We start from the raw sequence: 14,179 nt of genomic DNA, 5'->3' as shown, positions 1-14,179 counted from the left end.
CCTCACTTCCGTCCATAGTGGAATGTATATGGGGTCGAGTTCAATGTGTTTATTAATAGCATGCTTTGTGGAGTGCCATGCTTCCAGGAATTCTTGTGCTTGTCTCTGCCTAGCCTGTCCCAGGATCTTGGTGTTGTCCCAGTCGAAGTCATGGTTCTCCTTGTCCATGTGGATTGAGATGAGTGAGTATTGGTCGTGTCTTTTTGTAGCTAGTTGGTGTTCATGTACTCTTGTTGTTAGTTTCCTTCCTGTTTGTCCGACAACACCAAGATCCTGGGACAGGCCAGGCAGAGACAAGCACGAGAATTCCTGGAAGCATGGCACTCCACGAAGCATGCTATTAATAAACACATTGAACTCAACCCCATATACATTCCACTACGGAGGAAACCCGGAAGTGAGGCAATCCATCGCAACGGACCCCAGAGTTTAAAAACCAGGAGGGAAAACACACCGATGCTTCATCAGAGGCTGCACTGAGGATGTTACCAAGCATGGTAACGAAATGTCCAAGGAACAACAAATCAGCTCAGCGAGCCAACCAACCTCAACACCCACAACCCGAGCTACAGATCTACTCCAAAACCTTAGAATTGTGCCTTGTCTATAACAAACAGAATACATCTTATTCAGTTAATGTGTACCCTCTCTGTCTGCTCTTGAGCATCAGTAAAATGATGGAAATGATCAGATAGATACAGTACTATTAAGTGCCACTTACTCAGCAATAATGTCACAGATGCTCATTTTGGCTTCTGCCAGTGCCACACATCTATCAACTTCATTACAACCTTGGTCAAAAGAGCTGAATTCTGGATGCATGGTGAGAGTGATTGCTCTAGACATTAAGGCACCATTTGACAAGGTTGCATTAGGGAGTCCTAGGAAAATTAAACTCAATGAGAATTGAGAAGATTCTTCACTAGTTGGAGTCATACATAACACAATACAAGTTGTTTTTTTTTGTGATTGTTAAAGGCCAATCATCTCATTCTCAGGACGTTATTGTAGGAGTTTCCCAGTGTTATATGCTTTAACATCTTAAGCTGTTTCATCAATGACTTTCCAACTAACATAAGGTCAGAATTGGATTGGTTCACTCATGAAACTTAACAGTTAGTGAATCAGTGTATGCCTGCATATGACACGATCTGGAAAGCATTCTAACTTGGGCTGATAAATAGCAAACAATAATATGTCACAAAGATATCAGGCACTGACAAGGGAGATTTTAACCAGTTCTTGATATTCAACAGTGTTACCATCACAAAATACCCTATCAAAATTTTGGGAGTAACCAATGACCAGCAACTTTAACTGGACCAGGTATATTAATAAAGCACTTAACAAGCTGAGGCATTTTATCAAGTGTCTTATCTCCTGACTTCCAAATGCCTGTTGACCATCTATAAGGTGCAGATCAGGAGTGCTATTCAACTCTCTTCCACCTGCCTAGATGAGTGCAGTTCTAATAATGCTTAAGATGTTCGACTCAATTCGGGACGAATCAGTTTGCTTGCTCAACACCTCATCTACCATCTTTAACCATTCAATCCATTCAACACTGATGAACATTGACAGTAACGTGCAACATTTACAAGATGCACTGCAGCAATTCACTAAACTTCCTTCAACAGCACCTTCCAAACCCATGATCTCTACCATCTAGAAGGACTGGGATAGCAGGCAAATGGGAGCACAATCACTTTTCAACTATCCTTCCAAGCCACACATCATCTTAATGTGAAACTATCACTATTCGTTCTCTCTTACTGATTTGAAAATCTGGAGCTACCCTATCAGCATGTTGGATATACTTCCTCTCATAGATTGCAACGGTTGAAGAAGTTGGCTCACCATACCTTCTCAAGGGAATTATGGATGGGTAACATATGTTGGCCATAGCAGTGATATTCACATTCCATGAGTGAATTAAAAAAACAAAGCCAAGATTCTGCATGAAAAATACCAAGGATGGGTTTGCCCTATTTAGAGTATTACAGAATGTGTTTCATCTAATGGTATTGGAGCATGTCAACCTGAAGTTCTGATTGTGGGTCCAGGAAAAATGCTGGTGAAATGCACTGCTGTAAACAAATCAACCCACAAGAAAATTTGCCTTCTGAACGCATAAATGCACCTTGTAGCTTCTACTACACCTTATAACCACAGTTTCTGGGCTACAGTCCCAGTCCCAACCACATTTGCTGTCTAAAAACATTCTTAGCCACAGCTGCTGTTATTATATCTACCTCAATTCACAGCTGGCAACCCAACATTAAACCTTGGCTTGATATTGGCTGAGTGATGATGCCTGCTATGTAATCATTGTGGTCTGGGTTGAAAAAATCACCAGCACTTTCTATTTTGGATTAAAACAAACTTTATTCATTCTTTTAAATGAAACAAATGAGCTTTTCAAGATGAAAGCTTTATTTTTGGTTGCTTAACCAATTTAGTTCCCCAAATCTGCATTGACATTGAGCAAAACCTGTTGTTGCTCAATAACAGTAGTTTTGTTTCTGTTTGTTTGTATTCACATCAAATCATGACATATGTTAGTGCTGGGGAAAGGAATATTTTTTCCAAATGAGGCATCATATAATAGCAGTGTTCCAAATCAAACAGATTATGGGTTGGATGCAGATTACAGCTCCCTTTAGACTGCATCAACAAGCACTATCAGATCAAGCACAGCACAGGCTGATCACAGAAAAGCTCTGGTTCCCGTGAGCAAAAAAAGGAGAATCTCTAGGTGTATTCTTTGTATGCCGATATATTGCGCAGCTTGGCTTGTATGTCTACGCCTTGCTACTTGTATGGTACATTTTCTTATTACATCATGAGCAATTGCAGCTTGGAGTTTGATGACAACATTGTTGTGTAGCATGTGAGGTGTTGCTGCTACTTGCTGAAGAGCTGAGACTCATATAAGATAATAATTGCCTCTGGTGGAAGCAATGCGATAGAAACCGCTGAAAGCTATCAACTCTGACCAGGGGCTGACTGAGATCCTCAGAGCTCATGTACTTAATGGCAACATACTTTATCAACCAATGGCTTATGTGGATCTTTCTCAAGCCATCAAGGAGTGGCAAAGTGTAAAGCTGTCAATTTATGTCACACAAATTCTGTTCAGCCTTCCATGCCACTGTAAATGTTCACTGGCAGGTTCACCAATGAATGGTTTTATCTGAGGTAATCCAATTTTCATATGATAGGAGGTCATTTTCAATTTCACCCCTGTGAGTCAACTAGGATTCCACAAAGGATGAAAGATCAGCTTTGCCAAGTCACTGTCTGGATTTGAATTTGAAAACTACCCCCAAATAAGTCCAGTAATTTGTGAACTGGATTAGAAGTCTGATTATCAAATTAAAATGTTCAGTTTTCCATTTACTTTACTGACTGATTATGTAGATAAAGTAGTCCTTCAAGTTTTCAATTATCTCTTGTTAGTAAAGCAAAGATGAAAAATCAAGCCACAAAACACCCCCTGCCCTGTTTTGTCTGTCTTCATGTAGATGCTTTGGAGGTGCTGTACATTCTTGGTTCTTGTCCAACTGTTGTCATTTCAGCTAAGTATAATTACATTGGAAGAGTGGTGCTTTTCACATACTTGGCTCAAAATGATTCCCGACTCATATAACCGTTGTTTTTTGGGAAATAATTCTCTGCTTAAAGCATGTCTGTCTTTTTTGCTTTAGGTCTGCCTATAGTCCCAGAACAAGTGACCTCAGTATTAGGGTGCTTCTACGGTTTCCTCAAAGAGTCAAAAATCAAGGGACTGCTGACTTCCTCCCAAATAGGCCACGCCATACCTGGGAATGGCACAGTTGTCATCAGTAAGTACAGAATCGGAGTTTGCTTCCATGTGTGATCAAAACATGTCTAATCTTCTGAGCAAAATAAGTCCTTTGGCCGAATGTTACTGCTGTATCTAAAGTCAATGCCAAGCAGGATTGTGCTTACAGGATGCAGTCAAAATAAGATGCAACATATTGCACTGTGGAAATTTGAGCTTCGTCCATTAGTCTCGCAATTTGAGTTTTTCTGAAACATGTGGCTCTGAGCAATTGCAATGTAGCATTGGAACATACAGTATTACTGGTAATAGAGCTCAACGATCCCCTATTATTTCTCCTGATACTTCAATTACTGATGTTCTGAAACATGACAAATATTTAGCTGATTTATTTTTTTTCTCAAATAACCCTTGCATGTCCTTCTTCATCCAGGCAGTTGAACCTTCATTAAAATTCTCCCTTGTGTTACTTTAGTGGACATGATAGAGAACAGGGCTAAATCCCAACTTTGGCAATGTACCCTGTCAGGTAGACTTTAAGTTCCGTGCATGGATCAGCAAATCTGGCAAGGAGCATGGGTGAATAGCCAAGGCTGTAATTACAAATACTGCTCTGTAAGACAGTAAATCATCTTAAACTGCATGTTCACACATCATTTTCAGGAATGCCTCAAGTTTTTTGAAACATGGTAAATATTTAGTCAATGTATTTTATCCTCTTCAACTCATTTACAAATGCTTCATTTGGGCAGTTGAACTTTGGATTCAATTTACAAGTGTATCTCACGACATCCCTATGTTCGCACTGCAAGGATTAGGATCAAGCTGGTGTGTATGTGTGTGTTAGTGTGAACCTCTGTCACATAAAATGTTAACAATGTTATCTCACTTGCATTACCGAATTACCTCATAGAATCTCAGAATTATTATGGTGCAGAAGGAGGCCAGTTGGCCCATCGTGCCTGCATCAGCTCTTCAAACCAGCATCATTAACTAACTTCAATCTTCTGCATTTTCCCCAACTCACTGCACATTATTTCTGCGGATGCTGCAAATCAGGAACAAAAACAGAAGTTGCTGGAAAAGCTCAGCAGGTCTAGCAGAAGGGTCTGAGGAAGGCTCACTGGACCGGAAATGTTTACTGTGATTTCTCTTCACACATGCTGCTAGACCTGCTGAGCTTTTCCAGCAACTTCTGTTTTTGTGCATTCTTGAATGCCTCAATTAAACCTTCCTCCACCACATTTCCAGTCAGTCTATACCAGGCAGACCCTAACTACTTGCTGAGTGAACACTTGTTTTCTCACATCAACCTTATTTCTTTTGCACGTCACTTTAAATCTATGCCGTCTCAGTGTTGTTCATTTCATAAGAAGGAACAGCTTCTCCTTATCTACTTGTTCTAGCCAGCTCATAATTTTGAAAATCTCTGTTGAATCTCCTCTCAGCCTTTTCTCCAAGGAGAAGAAATCCTAATTTATCCACATAACTGAAGTTTCTTATTCAGGATCCATTCTTGTAAATTGCTTCTACACTCTGTCCAATGTATACACATCTTTCCTATAATGTGGCACCCACAACTGAATATAGTATTCCAGTTGAGATTTAACAAGTGTCTTGTACAAGTTCAACATCATTTCCTTGCTCTCGGATTCTATATCCCTATTAATAAAGCTGAGGATTTATCTGAAGATTGAATAAATTGCATTTTATTCTTACATTTGTGAGCGTTTTACTTTTAATTGGGGTTTTTACTTTACAGTTTTTGCATAGTCCTGTGAAATGCCCTAATACTGCTGTTCTCGTTCATGACCTGTTCCATTTCCCTCCTTTCTAGCCTTGGCATAGTAGGCAGGAAAGTGGGGTTAAGTGATCTTCTCAAAGTATTAATAATGCCACATATGTCTAACAAAGGATGCATTATATTCACTTGGGTCATTTCCTCTGTCAATTCTTTCTCTGTTTGTGATGAATCATTGCGCAACTTCAAGAGATTATAGCTAAGTAGTTCAGTTGGGGTCAAACAAAGCTCAGTCACTGAGATCAAATGCTCCACAATTTCAAAGAGGTCCTACCCATTGTGAGTTTAACCAGGAGTTTTGGCATTCTCATATTAAACACTTAGGAAGAAAAATGATCCCTCATACATTACAAATATTTAAGCACTGAGTTCTGAGAATGAACAGCAGTGTTTGTATGAGTAACATTGCCAAGGTAGTGCTGGAGAGTTGACAGGCCTTATTTCTCACAGGACTGAAAAATGCAAAGCTTTTGGGCAGTATTCAGTTTTCAGTTTTTCTCAGCATGTACAGGCATACATGTATATATTTGTGCTCTTAAAAAGTGAATCTCCATGTAGTACTGTCCTGCAACCACTTAGTATCAGTAATATATCCATATTAAATAGCAGGAAAGTCTTTTAGAGATAAGCTCCCTATCTTTACGGGGAGAAATGTGTGCTTGTTTAAATGCTTTGTTTTTTAAAAATGTGATTCCTTTCTACCATTTTGGATACTTTTTTTCCCAGGGTTGGCCTGGTGGTATTGGTACAGAAATTTCACACACTGATAAAGAATGATCTGCTGTGTCCAGAAGAGGCTTCATTTATTTGATCAGGATTGCAAATCTAGAACGGTCTAGAAACTAATGTAAAGCTATTTAACTCTGGGTCCAGGGAAACTTTTAACCTCCCCTTTAAATTTACTAGAGACCCATGGTTCTGTTCTCAGTAATAACACTATTACATAACTTGAACATGCCCCACACAAACCAAATCTGTTCTTATGTCAGGTACTCATTGTTAACATCAAATATTCTGCCATTAATTAGGACAAAAGTACTATTCAGAGTAAGCTCCTTGATGCTGCCTTAAGGAAGGCTTCTGAGGAATGGTCCCTCAACCTGAAATATTAACTCCATAGATGCTGCCAGACCTATTGAGCTTCTCCAGCAATTTCTGTTTTTGTTTCTGCCTTAAACTGAACTTTTTAAAAGGAGTCCCACCACACAAATCTATCAAGCTGTTATACAAGTTGGCCATCTGGGCTTATCTGAGTGTCATTGTTAGCTTGTTTTCAATTTGTACAGAATTATGGATTAATGACCTTGTGCCTAACAGAAGTGGGATTGAAACTGGCCAGTGTGTTTCCTCTTTGTACTTTTTTCTACCTTCATACAGATTACAATTTCATGGTCTATGTAAACCCTCCAGCTTCAGATCCACATGATAATTGCATGTGAACATTTGCAGCAGGATATATACCCATAATGGTCATCACAATAGAGTCCAGCCCAAACTTGGAATTCACAAGTTCACCTTTTTCATGTTAGTTTTTGGACAGGAACCATGAGTAGGAACCTTGATTATTTGCTCTTTTCTCTCTATCTTAAGAACATTGAAGCTAATTGTGCTTTCCTAACTTCTGTCACAGCTCTGAGCTAACTTAGGACAGACCCAATTTTGAAACTCTTGATCTGCTTGACAGAGTTTCACGATTGTATCCATCTGGCCAGATATCAGGGAGCATCCATTTCTAGTTACTAATGCATTGTCTATGAATTTCTTTCACTTCAGGCACTATCACAGTATGGATCAGTTTAGCCATTACGATCTGTTACAGGCCACCACGCAGAGGAAAGTAGCTGAAGGACACAAAGCTAGCTTTTGTCTAGAAGACACTATGTGTGACCCTGGCATCCGAAGAAGATATGCGTGCACAGCACATACTCAGGTAGGCGGATGCAATGGTATTAATATTTAGCACATTAGAGAAGATTTGCAGCCACATCAACTATTAGGTGTGTTGATGCTGTTTATAATGTAAAGAAACAATGAGTTCCCAGAGAGGACTTTCATACAGCATCAGCATATTCCCCCTACCCTCAAAGAATAACAGTGCTGTCCAAATGTTCCTTTTCTGGAGTCTAACTTTGATTTTGACATTTGGATTTTCAAGAACCCCTACAGACATTCAGGTTTCATATAGAAAGCAATTTCAGCTCTTTGTTTGCACTAAATGACGAGTATTAGTGTCACTCCAAGTCTTTCACTCTAGGTACCTGTTGGATCCCATGTTCAGTATTTCTTTAGCCATTGAACACCTGCTATTGTTGCACTATGTTACTTATCACTGCATACTGTGAGAATTCAGAAATTCCCATCTATAGGCAGCAGCTTTCAATGCATTAAAATAGGAACAAGCGGGAGTTAGGAGATGGGGGTAGCATTGAAGGAAGAGGGAAGAAAAGATCAGGGAGTGGCAGTGGGGAGATTGGAGTATTGCGTTAGGCTGAAGGGGTTGGGGAGATGAGATCAGAAACTGAGGAAGAGAGAGTCTCAATGACACTGTGACAATTGTAAAAGTAACAATTTATCGATTGCATTACCATTGGCAAAAAAGACATCAGATGAGATTTTTTTATACTGAGTTGTTACAGTCTGCAATGCACTATCTGAAAAAATTATGAAATCTGATTGGATAATAATTTTCAAAAGGAAATTGGATATTTGAAAAGAAAAAATTGTAGTCATATGGGTAAAGAGAAAGACATTGGGACTAATTAGACTTTCAACGAGTGAACATGAGTACAGTGCTGATTGGCCTCTTTCTGTTTTATATATTCCATATTTTTAAGCAATGACGGAGTGAAATAACTCCACGGAGACTGGTATCCTGTCACCAAGTCACCCTTTATTTACACATGCACAGTACATGGACACTGACCAGCTACCTCAGAGCCAGCCCCTACAGTGAGGAGAATCCCCAAGACTCCTGTTTATATCTGTCAGCCAGGGATCCCTGATTGGCCCAGGTTAACAACCCCAATCAGGGAACTCATACTCAATGAGATCCACCTGGCCAACCTTGTTCCAACCAATACAGGGAAAATTCCTGCAATTTATGCAACAACCATGTGGTATATATGTGCAATGTACTGGGTATAACTGTTACATAATTTGCAATTAGCCATATCTTGCTGCTGTCCATTGGTATAATTCAATGTCATATAGTACTACGTCTAGACTACCTTTATCTGTGAGTGGTTTTTTGATGATGGGGAAGGCTAATGCTTTTGCTGAGTCTCCAGGTTGGCATATATGAGTCGTAGCTTTGACTACAGACTTTTTAAGTAGCTCTTGGGTTACTGACATGTTCTCTCTCATCAATTATTACATTGCGCATCATTTGTATGCTCCCATACTTTCAGTCACCTCCTATACACCTATGTCCATCAATTTATTGTCCTGATTCCCTGAAGTTGCTGTCTCACCTTGGGGTATATTGTGGTTTTATAAGTGTTGACTTATTCACCACCTTTCTGATATGAGCAAAGTGGGTGAATGGCAGCTACGTTTTCAACTGTGGAGGGCATCATTGCCCTCATTTGTTATCGCTGCCATTTTTGATTCTGTTCTTCAGTACCCCAGAGAAAAAAAAAGCTGTTTTTCCTTTTTCTTCTCTTCTTTGTTTCCCTCAACCACTCGGCACTGCACACTATAGATCAAGTTCAAACCTGGTACTTTCTCACTTAAAAGAATAAAGATGAACATATTTTAGAGCTGTAAGTGTATAACTCATTTAACTTTTAAACTTCCCACTTTTCCATTAGGGATTAGGTCCTGGTTGTTATGATACATACAATGCAGATATTGACTGCCAATGGATTGATATAACAGACGTCGCTCCCGGCAACTATGTACTGAAGGTAATCTTTTCAATCTTTAGAACTGCGTCACAAAAAATGGGTTACATTTTAAAAGCTTGCCTGGCAACTGATCCATCTCATCTCTAGTTGCCTGTCCTACTTCTGTATCTCTCACTTATTCCCTCCCTTTCTTTGTGTTTATCTCTCATTTTATATATATAATTGCAGTTGGTAGACCAGTGTGGTAAATTTAGAAAGCCTGTCGGTGAAGGGTGGAACAGAAGCTAATTTTCATACACCTTTATCTCCAGATACCGGGCGGCACGGTGGCACTGATTAGCACTGCTGCCTCACAGTGCCGTGGTCCTGGGTTTGATCCCAGCCTCGGGCGGCTATCTGTGTGGAGTTTGCACATTCTCCCCATGCCTGCGTGGGTTTCCTCTGGGTGTTCCGGTTTCCTCCCACAGTCCAAAGATGTGTAGGTTAGGTGGATTGGCCATGGAAAATTGCTGTGCAGTGTCCAGGGATATGCAGGCTAGGTGAATTAACCATGGGAAATGCAGGGTTACAGTGGTAGGGTAGGGGATTGGGTCTGGGTGGGATGCTCTTCAGAGGGGCAGTGTGGACTTGATGGTCCAAATGGCCTGCTTCCACACTGTAGAGATTCTATGATTCTAGATACATATTACAAAAGTGCATCTCCTAAACCAATCACCACAGTGTCAGTCTGCCCCTACTTAAAAAACACAAAAATTTGCAGTTAATATCCATCAATGCCATACAGTTAAACACAACTAATATAAAATACCATTCCTGTCAAAGCAGCCAGCTTGATTGGCACCACATCCACAAACAGTTACTGCCTCCACCACTGATGCTCAACAGCAGGAGTGTGTACCATCAGAAGATATTCTACAGACATTCGTCAAGGCTCCTCAGACAGCCCCGTCCAAACCCATGACGACAACTGTCTAGGAGAATGAGGACAGCAGATATATGGAAACACTGCCACCGGCAAGTTCCCCTCTAAGCCATTCACCATCCTGACTTGGAAATATCTTATCATTTCTTCACTGTCACTAGATGAAAACTCTAGAACTTCCTCCCTAACAGCATTTTGGGTCCACCTACATAAAATGGACTGTCGTAGTTCAAGAAGGCAACTCATCATCACCAACTCAAGGGCAACTAGGGATGTGTCATAAATGGCCTAACCAGTGAGACCTGTATCCCAATGATAAATAAAAAAATGACAAACAATCCCAAATCTAAACATCGTGCAGGGTTTGGTGCAATTGGACACAAACTTGTTTCAGTATCTAAAGAATGGAACCAAATACCATGCAATCATCAGCAAAATCCCAACTTCAAATGTTGATTGAAAATCATTGAAGTCATTGAAGATGAATTATGCTGAGGAAATTCTGCACATATGTCCTGGGGCAGGGAAGATGGCCTTCAGCATCTTCCTTTTGATCAAGTACAACACTCACCAATGGAAAGTTTCTCTGGATTTCCATTGACTTCAATTTGCTAGGATGTCTTGATGCCACAACTGGTCAAATATTAGTTTAAGGCCAAAGGCAATCACTCTCTCAACACCTCTTTTGTACATGTTTGGACTGAGACTGTACTGAGGGCTGTAACCAAGTCATCTTTGTGGAACCCAAACAAAGCAAGGTGATCAGATTATTGCTGGGTAAGCATCAATTGATTGCACTGTTGATGACACCTTCCATCATTTTGTTTGAGGATATACCAGATGTTGTCCACACCTTTCATGTGTGGAACTATATCTCAATTATTTTTTCTCACTCACGGGGTTGATAGACAAATTTCAGAAGGTTTAAGGCACAACTTTATCCATCAATTTGTTATTTTTGTTTCTAAACTTAACTTTAAATTAAGAACAGTTAATAATAATGACCATTTTAAAAACTGCCAAGCAGCAGAGCTAGCTAATAAAACCTTTGTTTATTTGCCTTTTTGACTGCGAAGCAGAGCTAGAAAGATAGGCTAATTCCCAAGTTCTGTTCACCAGGAACTGGGTGAGGATCAGGTCTGAACCGACACTTTGGGTTTAACTAACACTGACCTTGTGTTCATTGTGTTCAGTCTATGAGCTGACTTTGGCAGAATACATATGGAAGTGGGAGTTGGAAGCAGGTTGCCTTTTAGCCTGGGTTCCTCTCTTCTCTCAGCCTGCTTTGTGCACAGGTTTTGGAGTAGAAAAGTGAGTTGGGCAAAGGTCTTAGGGTCAGATACCCTTTACTTCGCTGCACCTCCCTGAGGGAGACAGGGTCAAGACACTATATGAAGCACTCCCAGGACCACCTCCCTGCAAACCAATGTGCACCAGTTCTGGTTTATTTATCCTTCTCATTGTACTGGACACATGAGGGATGGTGATGGGGCATTTTGTCATGTTAGGTATAATGCATGACTTGTTGATTAGAACTATGTCAGGTTGTGGCTAGAATGATCTGTGGGATTGCCTTTCTTATTTTGGTGTAGATTCCCAGAGGATAGTGGAGAAGACTCTGCTGGATTGCCTGGGCAGGTTGTGCTTTGTTGTTTTTAGTATCTAAGTCAGTAGAGTGATCAATCTGGTTTTATTTTTATTTGACTTTTCAGTGATGATTTGATACAACAGAGTGGCTTGCTGGGCCATTTCAAAATGCAGGTAAGATTTAACTAGAATGTTGTTGGTCTGGAGTTACACGTAGACCAGACCAGGTAAGAAAGGCAGATTTTCTTCCCTGAAAAACATTAATGCATGGATTTTTAGGATAATCTGGCACTTTGATTATCATTACTGAGACTAGTGTTTTATTCACAATTTATTCATTAATTGAATTGAAATATTTTTAGCTTGGGTTTATAGCAACTCAGCTGCAATTTTCAATCCTTCTAAGATGCAAGATACAGGGAAGTGGGGAAAAAAAATCTGCTGGAAGTTGTAGTAGACTTTGAATAGGCATTCACAGGCTGCTGTAGACTGCCCAACGTGGAGCCTGAGGAATCTCACATAGGCCATCCACATCCCTGCCTGAAAAATGTGACAGAGGCATGAAAGAATGTCAGTACTTTTATTTTTAATTCATTTCAGTTTTCCCTACTCTTCTGAGGAGTGGATTTTGACTTGGCTGCAAGTTAAACATGTGCTGTCTGGCTCCACCTGATGCCCCATTGATCAATCATCACATATGAACATAGACGGTGAATGTTGGCAGATTATCATAAAGTATGTGGAACTGCATATGAGGCTGATTTTGTCCTCGCATGACTTCCAGGCACAATTGCAGCTGCAAATGCTGGACAGCGATCAGGATTGGGAGTGTCAGTTGGTATTTATTCTTACATAAATACACACTGATTTCTCACTATATCATTGTACCAAAACTGCTCATGGCTGATGCCACCAAGAGATTGCCAGTTTTTAACAAGCTGTAAGCTGAAGAACAGAAAAGAATAAGTTGATTTCTATTCAAACCTTGGCCTGAAAACCAATTGGCACTGAACGGAGTCCAAAACAGGATTCTAAGGCTCCAGCATTGTAGATGTTGTGTGTGTACTTTCCTGGCAGGAAGTATGCTGTCCATCATATTGGTTATGTCTACACAGTAGGCATCTAGGATATGCACTTAAAACAGCACATTCATATGGAAATCATTGGACTCATTCTTGCTTCAGGACCCTTTTTCAAATTGGACTGTGAATGACTGTGAAAGTCATGTGAGTCAGACAATGAAAGCTGCCACCTCTTTAAGCTGCTCACTGGCTGAACTTGTGGTCCTTAAAGTGTTCATTGGAAACTGCCACTAAAAAGGGAAGGTTCATGTTTTTCACTTATCAGGAATGCTTCTTCCATCTTCGTAATTAAATGAGGGAAACTGTTAGTGATTTGTCTACAATCTTTTCCAGACTTTCCTGATGCCTTCAGCTGTTGTCCAACCAAGCCAGTGTGGTCCCCCCATTACAAGCAGCATATTGCTACTCAGGTGTCAAAGTGATGTGAACTGTTTACCAGTAATAGTCTAATAAGAGGAAGGAGTAACTTGCCATGATCCTACTATTGGTACCTTTAGGCATCTGCATTGTCCACTGCACTGGCATCACATTCTGATTCAGGCTCACTCCAATTTCAAGACTTTGAGATAATAGAAGGAGTGGAATGTAAGCACCACGCTTTTCTCATGCTACTCATTTTTTAAAACATGCTCTGTCTCCATTTGGGATTAACAAATTCACTGTAAAATATACAATTCTCTGATTTTCTTTGGAAAGAGTGACAAAACAAATTTAACATCAAAGAATTTCAGGAACATGTTTTGATTCTATATTTGTTTTTTTAGTCTCTTTCCATGGACATTTCTTTATTCCCAGCCATTGACCCTCACCAGAATATGGGACTCAAAGTTATTGAGAATTCCCTGGTTCCTCGGATATGGTTTTCACAGGTGCAGGTCACCTTTAGGACCTCACATGAATGACTACCCTGCATGTGTGAGGCGAGATGTTGAGAGGTTAATCTTGATCACTCATTTGTGGGTTCTGTTCTTGCACCTGTTTAGCATCTCGACCAATTTTATTTTGCAATGGCTTGTTGAGTATAAAATGAGTGGCCTGACCCAAATCTGCTCAACAGGTTGGGTTTTGATAACTGTGAATTTCAACCGTCCGCCATAGCTAGGGCAGATCATGTTCTTTGCTGAAATACTCACTTTC

At 40.2% G+C, this 14,179-nt stretch overlaps 1 protein-coding gene across 1 annotated transcript in view; it reads left to right on the top strand.

The window, feature by feature from the left end:
• LOC109911408 (protein-lysine 6-oxidase-like) overlaps nucleotides 1–14,179 on the top strand; it is a 34,230-nt gene that overhangs the window by 13,211 nt on the left and 6,840 nt on the right. The window contains exons 3-5 of the mRNA XM_048614171.1: nucleotides 3,708–3,845; nucleotides 7,380–7,536; nucleotides 9,416–9,511. Coding sequence (XP_048470128.1) covers nucleotides 3,708–3,845; nucleotides 7,380–7,536; nucleotides 9,416–9,511 — 391 coding nt within the window. The remainder of the gene's footprint in view (nucleotides 1–3,707; nucleotides 3,846–7,379; nucleotides 7,537–9,415; nucleotides 9,512–14,179) is intronic.

This window comes from Rhincodon typus, chromosome 29 (genome assembly GCF_021869965.1).
Source record: "Rhincodon typus isolate 14 chromosome 29, sRhiTyp1.1, whole genome shotgun sequence".
In the NCBI taxonomy this organism is placed as follows: Eukaryota; Metazoa; Chordata; class Chondrichthyes; order Orectolobiformes; family Rhincodontidae; genus Rhincodon; species Rhincodon typus.
This window is presented reverse-complemented; position numbering and strand designations above follow the sequence as displayed.